This window comes from Olea europaea, chromosome 9, assembly GCF_002742605.1.
Source record: "Olea europaea var. sylvestris chromosome 9, O_europaea_v1, whole genome shotgun sequence".
In the NCBI taxonomy this organism is placed as follows: Eukaryota; Viridiplantae; Streptophyta; class Magnoliopsida; order Lamiales; family Oleaceae; genus Olea; species Olea europaea.
In genome coordinates, this window is record NC_036245.1 from 61,068 (window position 1) to 84,711 (window position 23,644).

General features: G+C 34.4%; 2 protein-coding genes across 2 annotated transcripts; both read left to right on the top strand.

Annotated features, from left to right (window-relative positions):
* The first annotated feature begins 1,756 nt into the window (after positions 1–1,756).
* On the top strand, positions 1,757–6,326 carry LOC111399312 (F-box/LRR-repeat protein 3). The gene is made up of 8 exons (XM_023026559.1): positions 1,757–2,637; positions 3,758–3,883; positions 4,133–4,237; positions 4,314–4,707; positions 4,801–4,930; positions 5,015–5,309; positions 5,402–5,653; positions 5,824–6,326. Exons 1-8 carry the CDS (start codon positions 1,993–1,995, stop codon positions 5,872–5,874), a joined length of 1,998 nt encoding a protein of 665 aa, XP_022882327.1. The 5' UTR covers positions 1,757–1,992; the 3' UTR covers positions 5,875–6,326.
* Positions 6,327–17,166: 10,840 nt separating this feature from the next.
* On the top strand, positions 17,167–20,242 carry LOC111399313 (probable WRKY transcription factor 33). The gene is made up of 5 exons (XM_023026560.1): positions 17,167–17,530; positions 18,073–18,219; positions 18,633–19,228; positions 19,314–19,475; positions 19,552–20,242. The coding sequence occupies exons 1-5, from the start codon at positions 17,228–17,230 to the stop codon at positions 19,973–19,975; spliced, it is 1,632 nt and encodes a 543-aa protein (XP_022882328.1). The 5' UTR covers positions 17,167–17,227; the 3' UTR covers positions 19,976–20,242.
* Positions 20,243–23,644: the final 3,402 nt, after the last annotated feature.

The following is a 23,644-nucleotide window of genomic DNA, read 5'->3' on the forward strand; positions in this document are numbered from 1 at the left end:
ATTCAAGAAAAGGGTCATGATCCAGGTTTGAGTATTCTTTCTACCATCCTTATCAGTGTTCGGCTACAAATTTAAAATTAAAACATGATTCTTAAGATAAAAGACTTCATGTTCGACAAAAAAATTTCAGGTATTTTGTTTAACTTTACTTTTTTTCCATTATGTAAAAGGTTGCAGCAGAGCTAAAAGAGGAGGAGATTAATTGATTGAATAATCGTTTAGTCCCGTGAAGGTTTAATAACTACCAAAATGATCTTCAAGATATTTGTAGGATCAATTTGAAAATTTTCTTGAAGTTGAGTAACCATGAGAGAAATTAAGTCATAAGGTATCAATTGGGCCGTTCTTATCAGGGTCAGGTTTGGTACTATATGAGTATTGAAAGGGCACTGAATAAGTACGGCCTTACCTCAACATTTTCAGTCCAATTGTGGGGTGGTGGTGGGACCTACGCTGTCTAAAATAATTAATATGTGGACGTAAACAGCTGTCCCCACAAATTTTAGGTCCGTAAAATTATTTAATAATTAATTTCGTTTTCAAAATGTTCGTACTTTCCGCACAAGAATTATGTGTGATATGTCCTTCCTCAAATAACTTCTCCACCGAATAAACCTAGTCTACTTATACTTTCTTTTTTCCAATATTACCCTCGTCAACTAATTTTATTTACATGTATCCTTTTATGTCCTTTACCGTACGGCAGCTATCAATCTCCTCTAAATGACCAAAATACCCATATTAATTGTTAGGAAATATTAGAAGGGATATTTTTTTTCCCTTTTTGTCCATTATTATTTACTAAACAACCATTTAATAAATAATTCAATGACTCATTTGTTTTAAAGTTAAGGTGTATCTAGAAAGGTATTTTCCATTAAATTAGGACTTCTCATCCACCATGGGTGTGGAAGGCCTCTTCCCTATCATGTAAAGCTCGTTTTTATAACTCATGAGATATACACTTGCTGGAATTCATTCCTGATGATATGCTGTTAATAAGGTCTATCTATTCTCTCGATGCAATTTATCTTTTTAAAATTTGAGCGTAAAAGGAAAGACAAATATAATTTAACTAGCGTAATGAGCTTCTCATTCTTCCGACTTATTTGAAATCGATGGACCTGTATCCATTCTTTTTTTTCTTTATTCTTGGTAGCATCATTCTCAATCATGACATTGCAAGATTAAAACTTCAAGTAAAGTAAGTATCAGAAATTAGTAACTAGATAAGGGGCAATTACGTTAGATAAGTAGTTGATATCATCCCCTTGGTTGTGGAAGGCAAATTATATTCACATTACGTTTTTTTATTATGTTCACCGCATTTTAATGTTTTGAATTATTTTGGCTCATTTTTATTACCATATTTTATTAGTTTACACACCTTGTCTCTAATAACTATTCGTAGGACTCTACTGGCCTGGATTATTTGACTAACTAATAAGGTTAGTGATTCAAAATACTTATTAGAAAGGCATGAAGAAAGTCATTTACCTATCCATTTTGTTTTTAAATAAACAAGATTAATAGACAAGTTATTTGCTCTCATAGCAATTTTTTTTTCTTTTTTTGAATGCAAGTGTTATTAGAAAAAGATTTGCAAAATAATAGAAGGTTAATATTAAATTATTAACTCAAAATGTGAAGAAAAAAGATTGGAGAAATGAGGAAACATAACAACATTCTTAATTCTTTGCAATTAAAAAGTAGTAGTTGAATCATGCCAAAAAGGACAATATTGTAATCTCACAGATACATTCTTCTTCCTCAGACAATACGCTCTCGGTACTCATTTTCTAAGCTGCTCAAATCCATGCCAGTCTGTTCTGTTAACGGTTAATCCTCAAAGTATACATACTGTATTCATCTTTTTCTTCTGTAAGCTTATAAGTTATACCTACAAACTATTGAGTCTTTTTTCATTGATTGAAGCCATAAAGATCCAGTCGAATAGCTTCAAAATCCCATAAACTTTGAATCTTTATATCAATGAAGAAGAAAAAATCAATCCCTGAAGCCAGTTTCAATCTCTTTGATCTTCTATCTGTTGAGATAGTGTTCTTGATTATTGATTTTCTCAATGATGACCCACTTGATAAAAAATCATTTTCTCTTGTTTGCAAATCATTCTATTCTATTGAATCTCGCCATAGGAAGACCTTGAAACCCCTTCGTTTCGAACACTTAACAAAAATTTTGATTCGATACCCTTTTATTTCACATCTTGATCTCTCATTATGCCCAAGAATTTCAGACAGTTCTCTAGGTGTAATATCGGATTATTGTAAGGAAATGTTGAGCTCAATTAATCTTTCAAGGTCAAAGTTTTTTTCCCATGTTGGGTTATCAAATTTGTTGGTTAATTGTAGGAATTTGGTAGAAATTGATTTGTCTAACGCCACGGATTTGAAGGATTTGGCCGCGGCCTCTATAGCCGAGGCCAAGAACTTGGAGAAATTGTGGTTAGTTAGGTGCAAATCTATTACTGATATAGGGATTGGGTGTATTGCTGTGGGTTGTAGGAAGCTGAAATTGCTTAGCTTGAAATGGTGTTTTGGGGTTGGTGATTTGGGGGTCGGATTAATTTCTGTCAAGTGCAAGGAAATTCGCAGTTTGGATCTATCTTACTTGCCGGTAATACTGCTGTTCTTTGGCATTATGATTTTGATATTTCTTCATTTAATTCAGAATTTATAGGCCTTTTACTGTTAGCATATGGATTAGTATATGATGATTTTAAGGATCCTTTATATTTTCTCACTAGTGTGGTTTCTTCTTAACATTGCTAATAATCGAACGTGTCTTATAATTACTGATGACTTTTTTATGTTAGTTACCTTTGTTTGTTTCTAGGTAAATGCACTAAATGTTTGTAATTCTGCATGTTTCCATTAGAATCATCTATATTATTAGTTTCACTATGTTAGTTTTTGAAGCTGTACTTATTGAGTCCTAAGGTTCTGGCTTTGGGTATTTCTTGGATTTACAACTGCTAGCTATGAGATTGTGTTTTAAGATTACATATTACCTGTTTAAGTTATTTTTAATATACGCAATTTGTCAAATTATTCATCTTGCTCGATGTGGAAACTTTCATAGTGATGTGTTACAGGATATTGTCTTGAGTATTATGAAGATACACATGGCCTACTCTTACTGGGCGCATACATTATACATAGAATCTCTCTTGCATTTATTTTATTTTTAAAATAAATGAAACTTCGTGTGTTTGTGCACGCGATCAATAGCTGATAGATCTGACGTGGGACCAATGTTGTCAACTTGTTGCCATCACTTTATAACTTGTTTATATCATTAAAATAGTATTCGTAGTAGTTATGGACATCTTCGTAAGCATTGGAAGTGGTTCGTCGATGTTTTGATCTACATCACACGAATGCAAAAGATTTGTGTGTTTTATTCTGTCTTTTCATGGTTATCATTGATAGACTCCCAACAAAAACATGTGATGCCTTCATTTAGGTTAACATACGTTTTAGTTTATAAATCTTGTTTTCAGATTTGATGTTCTATTTTTTCTTGTTACAACATCAAGTTATTATGGTATTATGATTCTTCATCATTTGTGTTTTTGATATAATGATAATGATAGATCGAGATTTGTTGAAAGCATCATCTGATAGAAAACTCTTCTTTTACTGAATTTATGATACATCTGATTTGAAGTTATAAATTACAAATCATGGAGTATGAGCTTGATAACATTTTTTTTTCTATAATTTTCCTTGTGCAGATAACAACTAAATGCTTATTACAAGTCCTAGAGTTGCAACACCTCAAAGATTTGGTTCTAGAAGGGTGTTTCGGTATAGATGATGACAGCCTTACTGCACTCAAACATGGATGCACGTCTTTGGAGGTATTCATTTTGGGAGCTTCTACAAAAACTGTGTCTGGGCATATTTTGTTTCCTTACACTAATACTGAAGATCAGTAGATTTTGTCCTATCCACGTCTCTGTCCATGAATTAATTCACTTCTGAAGGATAACAAAAATAATGTTCATTCAGAAGTTTCGTACTCAGGAGGTGTTAATCTCTCGATATTCTTGCAACGTCTGTTTATATGATTACGTTATTAACTAATGAACTTACTGTCTTTTTGGTAGACACTTGATATGTCGAGCTGTCAGAATATCAGTCACGTTGGCTTGTCTTCTCTAACAAGTGCTGCTGGATGTTTGCGGCAACTTAGCCTATCTTATGGTTCTCGGGTGAGACTTTGGATAGTTTGACCCTTTCTTCTACCCTAACATGTATTATTTTAGCTCATCGTCTACTGCATTTCAGGTGGATCTTGCTCTTGGTAATAGTTTGCAAAAACTTTCCATGCTACAATCCATAAAATTAGATGGTTGCCAGGTTACATCTTCAGGACTCAAAGCAATTGGAAACTGGTGTGTATCACTTACAGAAGTGAGCTTAAGTAAATGCTCGGGAGTGACAGACGAAGGACTCTCCTCTCTTGTAACGAAATGTGTAGAATTGAGGAAACTAGATGTCACCTGCTGCCGCACAATAACTTATGCTTCAGTTGCCCACATAACGAACTCTTGTACCTCCCTCACTTCCCTCAGGATGGAATCTTGTACTACGGTTTCATCTGAAGCATTTGTTTTGATCGGACAGCGTTGCCAGTTTCTTGAGGAGCTCGACCTTACGGAGAACAATATTGATGATGAAGGTAACTTCTTTACCCAATAAAGTGTACTATATTGTAAAGAAGTCGACATGAATTTTGGTATTTACGAGATTTCTTTATTTGTATGCTTTTCAGGCCTAAAATCCATCTCGAGGTGCTCCCGACTTGCAAACCTAAAGTTGGGGATTTGCCCAAACATAACTGACAAGGGGCTGATCCATATTGGCATTTACTGTTCGAAACTTAAAGAATTAGATTTATATAGGTTTGTACTTATTTGGAGAAGGCAGTGGTTAACCAATCTTAATAATTTCGTTCTTGTCTAATTACAAGTTTGTGCTCATTTCAGATCCGCTGGAATTACTGATTCGAGCATCTTGGCAATTGCTCGTGGTTGCACTGTCATTGAAACGATCAACATAGCCTATTGTAAAAATATTACTGATCATTCTTTGGTGTCATTGTCAAAGTGTTCGAAGTTGAACACTCTAGAAAGCAGAGGATGCCCGCTTATTACATCGTCAGGTTTAACAGCTGTTGCTATGGGATGCAAGAAACTAACGAAATTAGACATAAAAAATTGTCAACATATTGACGATACCGGAATGATTCCTCTTGCTCACTTTTCTCATAACCTAAGACAGGTTTTTAGTTCAGTCGATTATCTCGTCAATTAAACATCATTGGCTGCCACGAAATATTATGTTGTAACTATTGTTCACCTCTTACTGTGCAGATTAATCTGTCGTATACCTCGGTCACAGACGTAGGCCTATTATCCCTTGCAAGTGTAAGCTGTCTACAGAGTATGACCGTCCTCCACCTCGAGGGTTTGACTCCCAGTGGACTGGCAGCCGCACTATTGGCATGTGGAGGACTAACAAGAGTGAAGCTTCAATCATCATTCAGATTGTTTTTACCACCACCTATTATTGAACATTTGGAATCCCGCGGCTGTGTTTTCCAATGGAGAGATAAAGTATTCCAGGTATCTTTAAATACGGTTGATGGTTCAACTCAGTCAGGTTTCGGTTGTTTATCGTATAGTTACAAAATCTGAACGATGGTAATCACATAAATTGGACGTCCAAGAAGCGCATTCTAATATGAGTGTAAACAAAATAATGGAACTTAGTATTATTTTTTTGTGATTGACAGAATGATATAGATCCCAAATCTTGGAAACTACAGTTAACGGAGGAGGAATGAAGCAGTTTCATGACATGGTTTGATCTTTCGAGTGAAGCAAATTCAATAAAACGACAACTGGTGCCATAGAGAAGTGGTCATAAATTAGAGCCTTGACCAATTTGAAAGATCATTTAATGACCAAGGATTTGCTTGTCCATGGACTTGTGGGTTACGATGAACCGATTATATCTTAAAAGAGGTATGTAAGTTGAGAGTTAGAGATGCTTCTTTCTGTACAATTGCCTTTGTTGGGTTTGTTATTCAAGTTTTTGTACAAAGAAGAATTTACGTGCTTATAAATACGATTTTGCCGAGTGATCTTTGATGGTCGAATGCTGCTGCTGAGAACTTCTTTTTATTATATAGGTCTTTCTTTTCCATGAAGATTGTATTTTTCTTATGCTGTTTTTGAGCAAAAACAGTAATGGATAATCTCAAGTTGCACTAAAAACCCTTGACCCTATTCTCAACCGATGTGTTTTTCTCAATGTTTTTATAAGCTCTTGTATGAGGTGCATTAAGGATTGGGTAATCCTATTGATTGTAGCTTTTGTCGGCTTTGCTCTAATAAGAGCTATTGCCTTAGATTTATATGGTTCTCCATCAACTATCGGTTTTGTTGAGGTCTTTTTCTGATCGTCACCAACCTCAAGAATCGAGATAGTATTGTTGTTGAGGTTCTATTTCTACGCTCATAACCAAGCGTTAGATCACACACCAAAAACCCGTTGCTCAAGTCAGACATGGGTGGTAGGGTGAAAAGCACGAATAGCTTGGATAAATTGTTGTGTGCGTATTCAATATTGCTTGTCATTACCTCTTTTTGTCCTCTTATATAGCCGTACCATAATAACTTGGGATAGCACAACATCTATCCTACATGACTGGGGTTAAACTACCACACATAAAATTAGGGTCTTGTCACTTTATTATTTTACACGTCAAATTTATTTATTCTCACAATAATATGATAACGTGGTAGAAACTAATGACAAAAATTGGGAAACTTTCAACTACACATGGATTGTGACCTAAGCATATTGAAAAAGTCAAAGAAAACAATGTCAAAAACATTTTTAAAACAAATAACTCTAATGTTGTTTCCTAGAAGAGGAGTGCTGAGCGTACAGACTCAACACTTATAGGGTCTTACCGACCCCTCACAAGGGTGAGCATAGGGTTTTTATTTTTTTTTTCATTTTTTATGGCGTTGGGGCACGCGTGGGGCCAACCCATGTGAGGGGTCGGTAAGGCTCCCCCCCCCCCTAGAACAAAGCCCTGTTCCTAGAAAGGCTGAAAATACTTGAATATTATACATTGAAGACTTCTGTGACCATAGTTATCTCTAAGTCTACACACATATATAAAACCAATTTCTACGTTACGAATGCCCCCAGGGCATATCTCCCAGTGGCAAAGGGGAGGGCGGATAGGGCTCAGCGCGACAGTGTGCAGAGTTCGATTGCCCGCAAGGTGGAATTGGCTTTGTTGCAAGCGGGAGTTACCATATGGGTTAACAGCCTTGGCCTATCCATGTGCTCTCCACCCTGGCTCCTGGAAGGCACATCCTGCGATTTACCTCCTCCACGATGGCCCAGGGCAGGGTCGGTGGGGGCCCCTAAGGTTGGGGTTCAAAAATTTCTACGTTACGAATAATTTCTGTTTTGGCAGCATCTTCATTTTCTCGGCTTTTTCGTTTTTTCGAAGATTTTGCTTTTGTACGGAAAACATAAATCTAAGGAAATATTTTGTAGTTGTCTGGACAATGAATCTTAACCTACATTTTTAAACTCACGTGTGTAATAATAGAAAAACGTGCACTCTTTCACTCTTTTGAAATTCCACTTTATATCAAACCTAAATTTTGTTGACTAAAGATCTCTCGTGCAATACACTCTTGGCCTAAGTTTGTCAATTGAGCGTATCTTAAAATAAGTTGAGCGTATGCTGTACTCTACTTAGATGGAGTTAAATAAACTATTCACTCACTTCTCTTATTTAAAGATTTTTAGTCCATCTTTGACAATCATTGAAAATTTAAATTATTTGCTATAGTATTACTTTCCACGACACATTCACACAATAAAATATTTTACATACAAACCAATGAAGTTTTCTTACTTTTTAACCTCATATTTCCAAAAATACTATTCAAAACTCTTTTATTTTTCAAATAATGAATGTCAAACAAGGCCTTAATTTCATTAGTTTCAACCATACTAAAAATTATCTAAATAGTGAAACTAATTTGTAAGTCAACATAAAAGAAATATTGGGCATAAATTAAAACAGATGATGTCTACAAAATTTTTTATTCAATACAATGTCTAGGACTATGTCTAGCTGAGCAGCAAACAAAAAGTAGGAAAACATCTAGACAAAGTGGTCACATGACTCACATTAATGTCTTCTTTCTCTTTCCTTCTTTTTATTTTTCTATCACTTTTTTTTTTCTCTCCTATAAATATATATATTAGAGAAGAAATTTGAATTCTAGACAGCACCCATTGGAGATAAAAAATTTAAATTAAATCATTTATTCATTACTCATTAATATCACGTAGATCAAAAGTCTTTCTATTTATATATCAAATAAATTGTTATCTATAAAATGCATTGGAATGGAAATACTCTTAGCACCACTGGTATTAATAATGCCAGTAAAGTTGCATGACTAAGTATTTATTTTGATTTCGTATAATTTTTTTATTATTTAAAATTTAAATGGTCAGAATCAATTCCAACCCACATATTTTGTAGGACTCAGTTACTATCTACTTAGCCACTAATTGTTATCACGTTATTGTTTGAGATAATCCTACAGATGTACAGAATTGTTGTACAAGTAATAAAATTTGTGAATTAAGAATATCGTTCCCACGAAGAGTAAGGCTTGCTTCGTAATTCAATAGTTTTTATTAAATTCGAAGTATAGTAACATTAAAAGAAAATTTGGTTTTGTTATTTGTACTAATTTCTACTCTAAGAAAGCAAGTACATATAAAGTTTTATCTATGTGATGCTTGTATTGGATTCATGTATCCCATATTTCTATCTATTTCAATTCTCAATAATTAATCTATTCAATTTGTGCATTTTTGACAATCGATAAAGCTAATCTAAAATATATTAAAAGCGAGGATTGAGGAGAAACTTTTGATTACCAATTGTACCCTTACATATTTAACTTTAAGTCCAATATACCCTCATTTATTCTCATATCTTTAATTTTCCATTTTACCCTTATATTTTTATGTTTATGATCAATAATACCCTTAAAATTAAATTTATTTCTACTAAATTCAATTATTATCGAAATTAAAATTATATATCTTTTAAATTAAGTCAATTAATTTCCACTAAATACTATTATTACTAATTATTAGTATATGATTAATGAAAACTTATATAAAAACAAAATAAAAATTATAACAATACCACGTATATAATTAATATGAAATGGCATAGACTATTAAATCAATTAATGTTAATATATAAGATTTATAAAAACAATACAATTATATATACGCTTAAATTTTTTTAAACCTAACATTACAGATTAAAAGAATAGTGCATTCCTAAAGATTTCATTGAAAATAAAACATAATAGTTAACAAAAAAAAAAAAAAATCCCTTTAACTAATGTTTACTTAATAAGTATTAGATGAAAAGTCACTTTATAATAATCCATCAACTCTTTAGTCACCATCACCATTAATTTATATTGATTTGATAAGATATGATATGATACAAAAAAATGTCATTTTTCAATAACCTAATTGTGAATAAATGATAAACATTCGATTTCACATTTTACTTTTACGTTTTTATATTTGTAGTGAACAATACCCTTAATACTCATTTTATAACTTCTAAATAAGATAATTAATAATTATTATTGCATTCAAAAATTAAGTCAATTAATTTCCACTAAATACAATTATTACTAATTATTAGTACACAATTAATAAAAAAATATTATTACATACAATTAAAAGAAATTATGATAACACAGTTTATATTTTTAATTTACTTGAAATGACATATTTTATTAAGTCGATTAACAAAGTTTAAGGATAAACAATGCTTACTATTAGAATATACATTTATGAACATGTATTATCTTAATGACAAGTATATCTCACACTTTTTTTGTAAAATTTCAACGCAAACAATAAAAGTCTTGATAAAAGACTAAAAATAAAAAATAAAAAGAAGAAAAGTTATAGGATGTTAACAAAGAATATTGTGTGCAAAGAAATGTTATTCAAATAAAAATATTATATTTTTTCTATATATATATATATATATATTAACAATTTTATTTTTACCTTTAGTAATATATTAACTAGATCCAAAAACATTATTAGTACTTAAAAATATTAGGTATATCATTCGTCCGATACATAAAACGTGCAACGCACGTGCTTATTACTATTATGTTAAATGTTGTTTTCCAAGATACACTAACCTATGACCAATGCGAGATGATCATTTTCCTAATCCAAATTCATATGAAAGTCATGTATCTAGTTTAGATTATTAATAAGATTGCATGTGTGAAATAGGATTATTCATAATTCTAACTATACATGTTGATTTTATCTTGTTTTGAACTTATTGTGAGTATTCCTATACTATAACAAGCAACTAATATTTAATTGATAGCCATTCAACTAAATAGTGCAATGAGTATGTAAAATCAATCAAAAAAAATACAAGAACTTTCTAAATTAACGTCTTGAATTGATATAAATGAAAATAGGATTCAAACATTCATCCAATACAAATAAAGAACAATCCTAACATGTTTAAAATTATATTACGAATAAACAATTGGGAAATCATTACTAGGAAAGAAGAAATAATGAAGAAATAGGAATTTTTCACATTCTTAATGTGAATCTTTGATCCGGATGAAGAATCTTCAATATCTTTACAATTCGTCTTGATTCCACATTGTTAGCCTTATTCTTCCCCTTCAAAATTGATTAGAATCTATGATTTTTTTAGGTCCAATGAGGTTTTAAAGTTTTGTACGGTTTATGGTATATGTAGTGTTAAAAAATTGCATATCAAAAGTTTCCAAAACAAAATAAGAAAACAAAATTTTTTCTCGGAATTGAACCATGGTTAAGCATGGTTTATTTGGTGAGTAAGCACAATACACGAAATTTGACCTCAGGTAATGCTTTTTGTGGCCTTGTGTACAACTCCATCCGTACGCACAGTACAATTTCTTAGGACTAATTTTGCAAATTGTTCCCTAAACTTTTTCACGTGTGTATTTTGATCATTTAGACAACTCATTCCTTTGACTTCTCTTCAACTCCAAGTAACTCTTGGCATTCTTGAATCGCCATCGTGCAATCCGACACAACTTTTAACTGCATTTTAGTTCCCATATTTTTTATTTCGTCATTTTTCTCTGTTTTTGGCTTGTTTTTTCCAATTCTTCATCAAATCATGAGTTTAACCCATTAGACACAATATAACACAAATTAGTTATATTTCATCAAAAGAATCACATATGTTATTATTTAAAAGCCCCGAATAAATATATAAAATACACTTACAAAACCTCAAAACTTGAATATTTGTTTATCCTCAAATAAAACCATACCCTAACTTAAAACAAACAGATAAATATGTACAGATATTTAGACAGTTAACATGGCATTTTATCTCTGAATTGAAATCATAATATTAAATCTATGCACAACTTCAAGATCACAATACAGAAATCAAAGTCTACATTTTCAATGTAAAATTGATGTGTCTATAGAGGATTAAGACTATGAAGAGAATTTTTCAAATTAAATGTTTTTCTTTTTTATGTCATAATTAGTGCAATGTCTCTTATTAAACAATCCACACAAAATTTTTAATTTCACACATGGAACCCTCATCTATCTTAATATCTTCTTACAATAGTGAAATTCTCTCAAACAATTCTAAATTTGGTCTAAAGATGTAAAATATAAGGATTTTTGATTTAGCATCTATGGTCTAATATTTCAACTTATCAAATTATGAAATCAACTCATTCTTACACAATACTTAACTTAATTCATGTGCTCAATATATATCAAGTCTCTATGGAAAAGCAAAAAATTAACCTATAATGCAACCTATTCATTATTCATAGATCAATTCATAATTCAATATATTTCTCATTGTCTGCTATGCCAACTAACTTTTTTTAATCTTAAAATAATAAAAACAAACAAAAATAAAAGAAAACTCATGTTTTCCATCCCCAAACTTAAACTAGATATTGTTCTCAACATCCTAAATTCTAAGTCCACATATAAAGGGATAGGGAAGGAAATGAAGAAAAGGTTTCCCTGATATGGCATGTAATTCAATGGCTAGCTTTCCTATTGCTCTCGTTGGCTCCTTGATCTTGATTGGTTTAAGTGTTCCGCAACCTCATGTTCTTGCACAATGCGGTAAGATAAAATATTAAAGTCAAATACATCGAAGAAGTATTACTTAGTTCAAACATCTAATAAACCAACCAAAATATCGAAGACCTAAGGGGAAATGGGGTATGAATAATTAGTCCCTAAAATTGAATAAAAACTAATATAAATTATCTTAAGCTATTCTAAATTTAAAAAGTAGAATAAATAAAATGATAGAAGTGTTGGGTTGCCTTCCAACAAGCGCTTGTTTAAAGTTCTTAGCTCGATTCTTTTTTTTTTTAGGCTCTTCATTGTAGCTCAAAAAGGAAATCTTCAGTCTTTCATTTCGGACATTGGTTGCACTTCTTCGGTTCATCCTTGACTCTCCCCATAATCAAGTTCCCATTGTTGTCCCTGCCAACAATTCCAGTTTATTTAGCCTACTCTTGTAGCTCTTCCAATGGTCTATTCGTTGGTAATCCTTAATCTATGAAGGTTGTTTGGGTGGATTTTTCATTGTAAAGTTCTGATGCTTATCCTTTACTCTCAGGACTTCTTGTTTGTATCAAAATTCAGCAAGGCTTGACTTGTTGATAGGAATGACCTTCCCTAGATTATTGGCATCTGATATGCCTCTTCTATGTTCTGAATGATGAAGTCAACTGCAAAAAAATCCCCTACCTTGATAAGTATGTCTTCGACTATTCTGTAGGGGTGTTTTAGCAATCTATTCGTCAGCTGAAGGATTAAAGACACTACCTTAGGATTTTCTAATCCCGAAGACTATTCTGTAGGGGTGTTTCAACGATCTATCCGTCAGCTGAAGGATTAAAGAAACCACCTTAGGATCTTTCAATCTCAATTTCCTGTAAAGTGGGAAATGAATTAAGTTAATACTTGTTTCTGAATCAATTAAACGATTAATACATTGTAAGTTTCCTAAAGAGCAAAGTAGAGTGAAACTTCCCAGATCTTTAAGTTTCGGAGGGATCATGTGCTGGATGATCGAGCTGCATTTTTTATATAGTGCTATCGTTTCGTGTTGGGCATCATCCTCTTTTTAGTCAACATCTCCTTTAGAAATTTGGTACAGTTTGGGATTTGAAGGATAGTGTTGATGAATGAAATGTTGACATGTAGTTTTTTGAGAACCTCCAGGAATTTTATAAATTGCTTCTCCAGCTTGGTGTTATGCAACCTTTAAGGAGAAGGGATTAGAGATGTGAGTGAAGTGCCAGAAACTGTTCCCTTAAGCTGTGGGCTGTCTGAAACTAATTGTTGATCCTTCTCTGTTGCTTCTTTGGACTGTTCTACCTACTTCTTGTCCTTAGTAGATACTTGAGTGTTCTCCGTCTCTTTTTTCTTTGCGGTGATTCTGGCAATTGAATACTATTCCTAGTAGTGATGGCTTGAACCTGCTCTATTGTTGTTTGCCTTTGCAGTCTTTGAAAAAATGGAATAGGTGACACATAAACATTGAAAGGGATGACGGAAATGAATGATGGGAGCTCAATGGTTGCATAATTCACCACCTCAACTGTTAGTACCTACTCCTATAGGTCCTTCTTTGTCTTGCTTGATAAGGTTCCCTGTGGTCTATTGGCTAATGAAGCTGCTATCTATCCCACCTGATTCTCAAAGTTATGTATAGAGGCCCGCTGATTCTACATCGCTGTCTCAGTCTTGGTGATGTACTTAACAAGTAGATCCTTAAAAGATTCCTTTTTTTTCTTATTGTTGCTCAATCGCTGGTGGATTGTCCTTCATCTAATTTATTTGATTCGAATTATATATTCACGTGTAGTTGGGATGCTTGTTCAAACCTGCATGATAGTTGTTGGCGGTAGGGTCCATTTTGCTACATTTGATAATTCTATGCACAACTAATCTTTACAGGCTGACCATTATGAGTGAAAGCTAAAGGGCAATTGGCAGTGATACGATCTGCCCTACAAATTATACAAATTATAGTCGGTCGATGTACCATTTTCACATACTGAGTTAGATTATCAAGTTTTTTCATTATTGTTTCCACTTGTGCTACTAACATTTTCATTGAGCCAACATTATGCATACTCGCTGCCTTTCTCGTGGCCTCCTAAGGATGGTAATAGGACTCGTCCGCTCGGACCTCCCGTGGCTTGGCTCGGAAAAAGACCTGCTGCCTTAAGAAGGAAAAAAAACCAAAATAAAAACCAAGTCGGCCCGGCTCAGCTCGAAAAGGCCCAAGCCCAAATCTCGGGTTGAGCTTTTTTTTTGCCGAGCTTTTGCTTGATTCAGCTCGACTTGACTTGGGTCCAAAAAAAGCTTGATCATTTTAATCGAGCCAAGCCCGAGCCTCGAATTTTGGCTCACGACTCGACTCGGCTCGTTGACATCCTTACGACCTCCTTGTCGGTCGGCCAATTAGCTTGACTCTCAGCAATCCTTTTATACAGGTTGACTGCGTCGTTGATATCTAATGTCATAATTGAAACTGCCCACTGAAGCATCTACTGCGTTGCAAAATTTAGGGCTTAGTTCATTGTAGAAGAGATACATCTGCGCCTGCTTAAGAATGTCAAGATTTGGATGCGCTCTTGAACCTTTCCCATGCCTTCAGATGTCTCAAGATCTTTCTATTTGAAAGTATAGACTTCATTTAGGATTTGGTGGACTCGAGACGATGGCCAGAATTTCATGGTAAAATTCTACACTATGTCATTCTATGATACAATACTTCCAGAATGTAGTAAGTAAAGTCATGCTTCTGCGCATTCCTTCAACGTGTAAGGGAATAAGAGCATCTGAAAGACATCTAAAGACATCATTTCATGGTTGATGACTTTGCACAAAATTAGAAAAGCTTGTATGTGTTCACGAGGGTTTTATGTAGTTTTCCTGAAGAACTTGATGTCATAATGATTCTGGAAGATATTGATGACATCGGATCGAATGTAGAACTTTGCTTGTCCAATGGACGGGTAGACAATAGGCAGTTACACTAGTATTGGTGCTAGATTCACATAATCTCTTACAAATATTGGGCCCTCATTGGCGATGAGTCTTTGCTAACTGGACGTGCTGCTTGAATTGGATCCTAAAGTGCATCTTGATTCTGATTCTGAATTTCAGCCATTACCTTTGCTCTTCTCTGTTCTCTCCTGTGTTATTTGAGAGTCTTTTTGATTTTGGGATCTAGTGGAGCTAGCTTGATGTCGTTAGGATTTTGCATAAATTGATGTCACCCTAAGAAAAGTGAGGGAGAAAGAGATTGGGTAGTAAAATGAATACTCTAAAACAAACAAGAACAAAAACAAAATAAAATAAAAAATCGAATCTAATATAAACTACTTAATTGCTCTTTCCCAATATATATCAATCTATGACTAACACGAGACGATCATATTCTTAATCCGAATTCATTTGAAAGTCATGCATCTAGTTTAGATTATCAATAAGAGTGTATGTGCCAAAGAGATTATTCCTAATTCTAACTACACATGTTGATTTTACCTCGTTTTAGACAATTGATGGCCAATCAACCAAATGGTGCAATAAGTATGTAAAATCAATCAAACAATACAAGAACTTCCTAAATTAATGTCTTGAATTGATATAAATGAAAATAGGGTTCAAACACTCGTCCAATACAATTGAAAAACTAGTATAACATGTTTAGAATTAAATTACGAAAGAACAATTGGAAAATCATCACTAGGAAAAAAGAAATAAGGAAGAAATAACAATTTTCCACGTTCTTGATGTGAATCTTGAATCCGATAAATAATCTTCAATATTCTTGCAACTCAACTTGATTCCATGTTGTTAACCTTGTTCTTCGCCTCCAAAATTGATTAGAATCTATGTTGAGGTTTTTTAAGTTTTGAATGGCTTATGGTATATATAGAGTGTCAAAAGATTGTATATCAAAATTTTCCAAATCAAAATAAGGAAACACAATTTTTTTCTTGGAATTGAACCATGGTTAAGCATGGTTTATTTGGTATGTATGAAATTTGGCCCTAGGTAATGCTTTTTGTAACCTTGCATATGCAAGGCCTATAAGTCCATGCGTACGCATGCAATTTCCTAGGACGAATTTTGCAAATTGGTTTCTAAACTTTCTCACTTGTGTATTTTGATCATTTTCGACAATTACTCATTTGATTGACTTTTCTTCAACTCAATTGACTTTTGGCATTCTTGAATCGCCGTCTTGTAATCCAACACCACTTTTGATTTATTTCATTTTCATCCCTATATTTTTGATTTCGTCATTTTTCTGTATTATTCGCTTGCTTTCTCCAATTCTTCATCAAATCATGAGTTTTACCTATTAGATACAATAAAACACAAAGTAGAGTATATTTCATCAAAAGAATTACAAAATATTATTATTTAAATTCTCGATAAGTGTATAAAATACACTTGTCAGTTATAATTTAATAAACTTATCATGAAATCCAACAAGTCGTAAGCCCTTGTTTGACAACCATTGTTTGGATATAATAGATTTTCAATAGAATTTTTTTACAGAATGTGTTGTTGAATGTAGGAAAAAAATTTGAATTTACGTATAAAATATTTTATTCTGTAAATATATAATTGAAAATAAATATGTATAGAAAAAAAAAAAAAAAAGAGCTTTAAAATGATGGTAGGGAAGAGGGGCTAAATGACTGCTAAGTTGATCAAAATGAAAATTGAAAAAGGAAGAGCCGAAGAGGTACCTTGGTAGGATATCCCATGATGAAGTGGCGGTTGCAGATGATATAAACCGCAGAAAATCCCAATTCCTCCAGACTATTCAGCCGCCAGGAGTTAGTCAAACCCACAAGCTTTGACCAAAGAAACCCATTCCACGGTCAAATTTTTTATCACCTTCTTCGAACCAGCCCTTCAATTTACTATATTTAATAAATTATTATCCTTCAAATCCGTCTTCAAAACTTTCCAAATTCTTCCCTTTTATTCAATTTCTAATGTCTTCTTCAGGTGGCGCCTTCAATACTTCTGTTGATGCACCATACATTTCTTCATTCACTGATCTTCTTGCACGCAGCAGCAGCAGTAATAAACAAGAAATGAACAGTGAAGAGAAATCTCCATTTAAATGGAATTTTTCTGATCAAAACAGTATTGAAATCCCAAAGTATAAGTCATTTTCACCTGCTTCTTTGCCTATATCACCTTCTCCAGTTTCTCCTTCTTCTTATCTTTCAATTCCTCCCAGTTTGAGCCCTTCTGTGTTTCTTGATTCTCCTGTCATGTTTTCATCATCTAATGTAAGTCCCAAATTTATTTTTAATTTATGCTAATTAGCAGAACGAGTTGATAAAAAAAGAATTCATTTACTCGAACCCAAATTTAGTTTGTAGTTTTTATATTTGTATGTATGTTTTCCGACTCAGAGACGATGGAAAGTAAGCAAGGGTTCTAGGCATAGAAGCTAGTTGAGGATGTTCAATCGACCATGGTGATAAAAATGAATTCGTGTAGTGAATCCTAAATTTATTTATTAGGAATAAATACTGTCTGTAGTTTGTATATTTGTGTATGTCTCTTCTGACTCAGAAATGTCCAAAAGTAAGCTATTGGGTAAAGAAGCTAGTCCATCCAGATGTAGTCGACCTTAAATTTATTTAAACGAAGATTTAAGTTTCTTTATTTTCGATAGATAGAGAGGGGATTAGTAAAATGATTCATGTAACTGGTATCGAGTTTATCGGAAATAGATCTTAATTTGTTGTCTGTTGTATGTGTGTGTGTATATTTCGATCAATCGATATGTGATAGGACTAATGAAGATTTTGATGTGTTTGTTCAGGTTCTTCCATCTCCCACTACAGGAAGTTTTGCTGATTTGCGGTCTAAGGATGAGGATAGAAAGTATTCAGATTTCACTTTTCGATCCCAAGCAAGGCCTTCCAATTCTTCGTCTATGTTTTCGCCTTCTGCAGGAAGAAATCAATCGGTATGATCCCGACACTGAACAACTCTTATATTTATCTTCGTCATTTATTGCATAATTATATGATTTTTTCGAAGAATTAGATCCATGAACTAGGAATTTCAAGATCATTAAAGAGAATGAACCCTGTAATTTTATACAGTTCGAGGGGATTATTATGATCCAGAAGTGCAATTTTTTATTGCTTGTTTATCCTTTATATTTCCTGCACATCCGTAGTTCTATTATTAAACAAAACATAATGGCAAAGAAGAATTTACATAGTCGACTAAGGCAGGGCAACACAGCCCCCAACAACTTTCGCCCATTATATCCCCCCTTATTCCGGACTTTTTACAGGATCCCAAAATTTATTGAGAATTATCATTTCCATTTTCGGATTGCTTGTTCCCGTGCTGATAATTATAGTTCAACAGGAGGAGTTATTAAGAAGGAATCAAGAAAATGGGGGATTCAATGCTTTAAACAAGCAAATTGAATTTTCAGCATCAAAATCAGAATCGGTTCCATTTCAGAATTTCTCTCAAGATGTTCCCACAATTCAAGCAAATATGGGGAGCAATTCGGCACAAATGCACAATACTCAACCTACTCAGTATATTAGGGAACAGAAAAAATCAGATGACGGATACAACTGGAGGAAATACGGCCAAAAACAGGTTAAAGGAAGCGAAAATCCTCGTAGTTATTACAAGTGTACATTTCCAAATTGTCCGACTAAGAAAAAGGTAGAACAAAATTTGGATGGACATATTACTGAAATAGTATACAAGGGGAGTCATAATCACCCGAAGCCTCAATCGACTCGAAGATCATCTTCGAATTCGATTCAGAATCACGCATATAATATGGGAATTTTGAATCAATCAAACTCATTGCTTGAAAATCCTCGCGGGGAATCTGTGACAACCCCGGAGAATTCATCGGCTTCTTTCGGTGATGATGATATTGAACAAGGCTCTCCAATGAGTAACTCAAGAGGCGAGGAAAATGAACCTGAAGCCAAGAGATGGTGAGTCTAGCACTTGGATAATTTTAATAATTACATGATATCAGAATACATATCAGACAGCATTAATTTTCTTTGTGTTTTTCAGGAAGGGGGAAAATGAAAATGAAAGCATATCGGCTTCGGGCAGCAGAACAGTTCGAGAACCTAGAATTGTCGTTCAAACCACAAGTGATATTGATATCCTTGATGATGGTTACAGATGGAGGAAATATGGACAGAAAGTCGTTAAGGGCAATCCAAATCCAAGGTACAGTAAAACCTTGATAAACTAATGTTCGATAAATTAATAACCTTAATGACATCAATTCATTAATTTCCTGCAGGAGCTACTACAAATGCACCTACAGTGGTTGTCCAGTTAGAAAGCACGTAGAGCGAGCATCTCATGATATGAGGGCAGTGATCACCACATACGAAGGAAAACACAACCATGATGTTCCTGCAGCACGCGGTAGTGGCGGTTATACTATGAACAGACAACCTATTAACTCGAACAATGTACCTACAGCTATTAGGCCATCTACCATGATCAGTCATTATTCCAATGGGTCGATGACAAATTTCGCCAATTCAATGACAAACAACGTATCGGGAGTGCAGAACCAAGCACCGTATACCCTTCAGATGTTGCAAGACACTGGCAGTTTTGCATACTCGGGTTTTGGAGACACGGTCGGTCCCTATATGAATCAAATGGCCAAGGAGGAACCTAAAGATGATTCATTTTTTGATTCTTTTCTAAACTGAGAATCGCCTAGGAGAAAAATCCTGCAAGTGGGAAATCTTTTACTGGTTAAATTGTGTTGTATATGTTAGATTTTGTGAAAGGAGTTAGTGTATTTTTTTTATTTGTTTTGAGGCTGTTGAAGCTTAGAACAATAGTCTCATATCAAACATGGTGTAACAAAAAATAAATTAGAAAACAAAATGTCTTAGGGAGGTTTATTTTATGGTCAATTATTTCTTTCTTTTTCAGTCAAAATGTTGAATAAACCAGCTCCAATTATTGAATCATTGCACTTATTTTGACGTTTGTACAAAACCAGGAAAATTAGTGCTACGGTGGCTTGGCACATCAGATGCTCATTTGAAGTCGGTGCTTATCTCTTCTCCTACTAGAATGTACAAGTTTGGATAAACAAAGACGTAAATTAAGATCAACGGTCAGAGATATTGCCCAACATAGGCGACGGGGGGTGGGGCGAAAGAAATATAAGAGAGGTAATTTGGGGAAGATGTGCCAATGTGGCTTGAAGAATGTGACTTAATGGCCATTTTGTCAAGCAGAAAATTTCTTCCAAAATTTTCATGGGTCGAGATTAGCTTATTGATGATTATTACGTAGCTTATTGTCAACCACCAATAATTCTTACATTGGATACCCTCTTATTGGATTCTAATCTTAAATCGTATGATTATCCCTTCCTGTTTTTGTCTTCCTTAACATCGTGAAAATTTTCCAAATCTTGGGCATCCCAATAATTTTTGGGTATAGTATTTTGATTACACCTTATTTTCTGCCTTTTGGCAGTTTGATTGATTCTCTTGGAGAAAATCAACTGGGATTGTTCTTGCCCCATAAGACAAGAATATTGTGGGAAGCAAGATATGTGCACATGTTCATGTCAAAGGGGTGGAAAATTTGAAGGGGTTTTTTCTCGAAGAAAACAAGGAGGAAAGACAAGTTGAAGATGACGACGTTATATTGAGAGGTAACTGTGGTGCACGAATTAGGCTGCAAGGATCATCTAAATATGTATCAATGTTTACACGGTAAGGGCAAAAGGGGATCAGCCAAGATGCCACGACTGTTTGGGAGGTAAAATTGTAATTGCCATTTCAAGATTATTTTTGGCATATAATGCTCATTTTCATTATGGTTAGCGAAGACATAGTTATATCCTCTAAGGAACTAATGATTGGTCGTGATTGAAATTCTTTAGTTTGGATTTTACATTTATGAGTATTTGGGCGATCTGGAATGGAGGCACAGACACATCTTATGATGCGATCTGGAATGGAGGCACAGACACATCTTATGAATTCGAGTGTCATTTCTTACTTGTTACTTAGTCTGGTCGGGAACTGAAAATTTTCGCCCCAGTGGTCAATCGGTGTAAAGATATTGGAATGTAGTTAGCAACGAGTTTGCATGACAGATGATGACACCATGAGTATCCCAAATCGGATATTAACTCATCTTGCTGTTGATTGGAACGAATTTTTAAGATTACGATCTTGCTAATGTTAATTCATTGCTTTCTTCAGAACTTCAGTGAGAAGGACATGTTCTTTTGAACGGACATGGTCCATCTGGGCAGAAGGTGGCTCACTATATCTGCGACCTTTTTCCCGCAAAAATCTCATTATTACATGAACAATCAAGCGTTAGTGATGCAAATGATGAGGAAATTTCCCAATTCCGGAGTCCATTTTTCTCAACATGGAAAACTAGATTAATCAAGTCCTTTGAGGAGATGGATGAAGTCATGGAAGAACTTGAGGTTGATGCTACCATTGAGAGCTACTGCAGTGGAAGTACATCAGTAACTGTACTTAAAATGGTACCAAATACTCAAGTTCATGTACAACCCTTCAAGATTTTAACTTCTTTTATTTCGTTTTGTGAGGATATGGTTCACCTAACCCCACCACCCAATGTTGTGACTTGATGGTAGTGAGGTTGACACAATAAGGTCTTCCACGTTTTGGCAGAGGCATGGTCTTCCTACCTTCCCCTTCAAATGTACTCTCTACCATTTTAAAGGGATGGGCAGCTCACGTTTTTGAGGATTCCCAGCAGAGTGAGGAGCTCTCGATTTTCATTGAAAAGGGTGGTGGTTCTTCATTGGTTTTTCCCCTCTCTCTTTGGAAGGCAATTGGCATAACATGGGGCTGTTCCTGAGCCTGGAAAAACACCCATAAATCGAAGAAGGAGCTGCTGAAACGAAGCAGAAAAGCTGGACAGATTTTCGGCCAAAAAGGGTTGTATTTTTCCATTCCCGTTTTTCTTGATTTTTGCCTTGAATCTTGTTTGTTGATTGTTGTTTTGGTTGTTTGAACTCCTAGGATCCCCAACAAACTGGTATCAGAGCTAGGAGGAGTGATATTAGTCCAAAATCGATCAAAAACCAGCAAGAAATCGCCATTACCATTTTTAAACCGAATCTGAAAAACTTGATTTCCGGCCAACCTATTGACTTTCCGGCGAAATGGACCATGGAACCATGACCAGCAGGAGGAGGCGCATCCTGTGGTGGGGCGCGTGACCGGCGGCGGCGGCGCGTGGCCGGACCTCCGGCGAGCTTTTTTCGGGCAGTTTACTTATTTTGACGTCCTGAACGCACTGATGTCGTTTGTTTTTTGTTTCAGATTTTACAGAAAAAGTTGGACGATTTTGCCCCTACCTTGACGTCTACGGCAATTTGGTTCAGAAACTTGGTGGTATATTTACTGTTTGTCAACAGTAGTTTGGTAAGATTATTCCAAACTCTCCGTTAGGTTAGGTTTCGTATCCTTACCGGTTTATGCATGGTTATTGCTTGGTTGCTTATTTGTGAATTCTGTTAATTGAATTCTTGTGATTAATTTGTAACCTGGAAGCATATTTACCTGCTTTATATACCTGTGTTTCGTGAACGGATTATTTCATTGTTGTGCTTCATTTCTAAAAATTGTTTTTTTAAAACTCGGTACTCAGTTTTATATTGATCATCATCTGGAAAAGAATTTTTCAAAACCTTTTTTGTTGTGTCCACGAGTACAGGCCACCCTTTTATAGAATCTATAATGGGTTCGAGGGTCGAATTATCGCAATTCGATGGAAAGGGGGATTACTCGATATGGAAACAAAAAATGAGGGCCATTTTGGTCCAACAGAGAGTTGCTAAAGCTCTTGATGATCCCGCTACATTTTCTGATGAGTTAAAAGCTAAAACAACTGAAATTGAAGATATGAATGAAATTGCTTACAGTTATATAATTTTGCATCTATCTGACAATATTGTGAGACAAGTTGATAGTGCTAAAACTGCTAGAGCTTTGTGGATTGCTTTAGATGCCCTGTTCTTAACTAAAACTTTACCTAACAAAATATACCTGTTGGAGAAGTTGTTTAGTTTTAAGATGGACCCGGGGAAGGATGTCGAGGGGAATTTGAGTGACTTTAGCATAATTGTTAAGAGTCTAGCTCATAATGATAAAACATTTGATGATGAGGATTTAGCTGTCATATTGCTAAACTCTTTGCCCGAATCTTACAGAGAAATGAAAAATGCCATAAAGTATGGTAGGGACACTCTCACTCAAGCTATTGTTTCTGATGCTTTAAAATCAAGAGAACTTGAATTAAAAAGAGAGAACAGAATTCATTCTCGTGAAGAGAGTCTATTTGTTAGGGGAAGATCTGAAAAGAAA

What these genes read in the sequence shown, in the direction of transcription:
- LOC111399313 (XM_023026560.1), top strand. Translation starts at nt 17,228, where the DNA reads ATGTCTTCTTCAGGTGGCGCCTTCAATACTTCTGTTGATGCACCATAC. An exon ending in CTGCAGGAAGAAATCAATCG is followed by an intron (nt 18,220 to 18,632) that starts GTATGATCCCGA and finishes ATAGTTCAACAG; the next exon opens with GAGGAGTTATTAAGAAGGAA. An exon ending in GAACCTGAAGCCAAGAGATG is followed by an intron (nt 19,229 to 19,313) that starts GTGAGTCTAGCA and finishes TGTGTTTTTCAG; the next exon opens with GAAGGGGGAAAATGAAAATG.
- LOC111399312 (XM_023026559.1), top strand. Translation starts at nt 1,993, where the DNA reads ATGAAGAAGAAAAAATCAATCCCTGAAGCCAGTTTCAATCTCTTTGAT. An exon ending in TGGATCTATCTTACTTGCCG is followed by an intron (nt 2,638 to 3,757) that starts GTAATACTGCTG and finishes TTCCTTGTGCAG; the next exon opens with ATAACAACTAAATGCTTATT. An exon ending in ATGGATGCACGTCTTTGGAG is followed by an intron (nt 3,884 to 4,132) that starts GTATTCATTTTG and finishes TCTTTTTGGTAG; the next exon opens with ACACTTGATATGTCGAGCTG.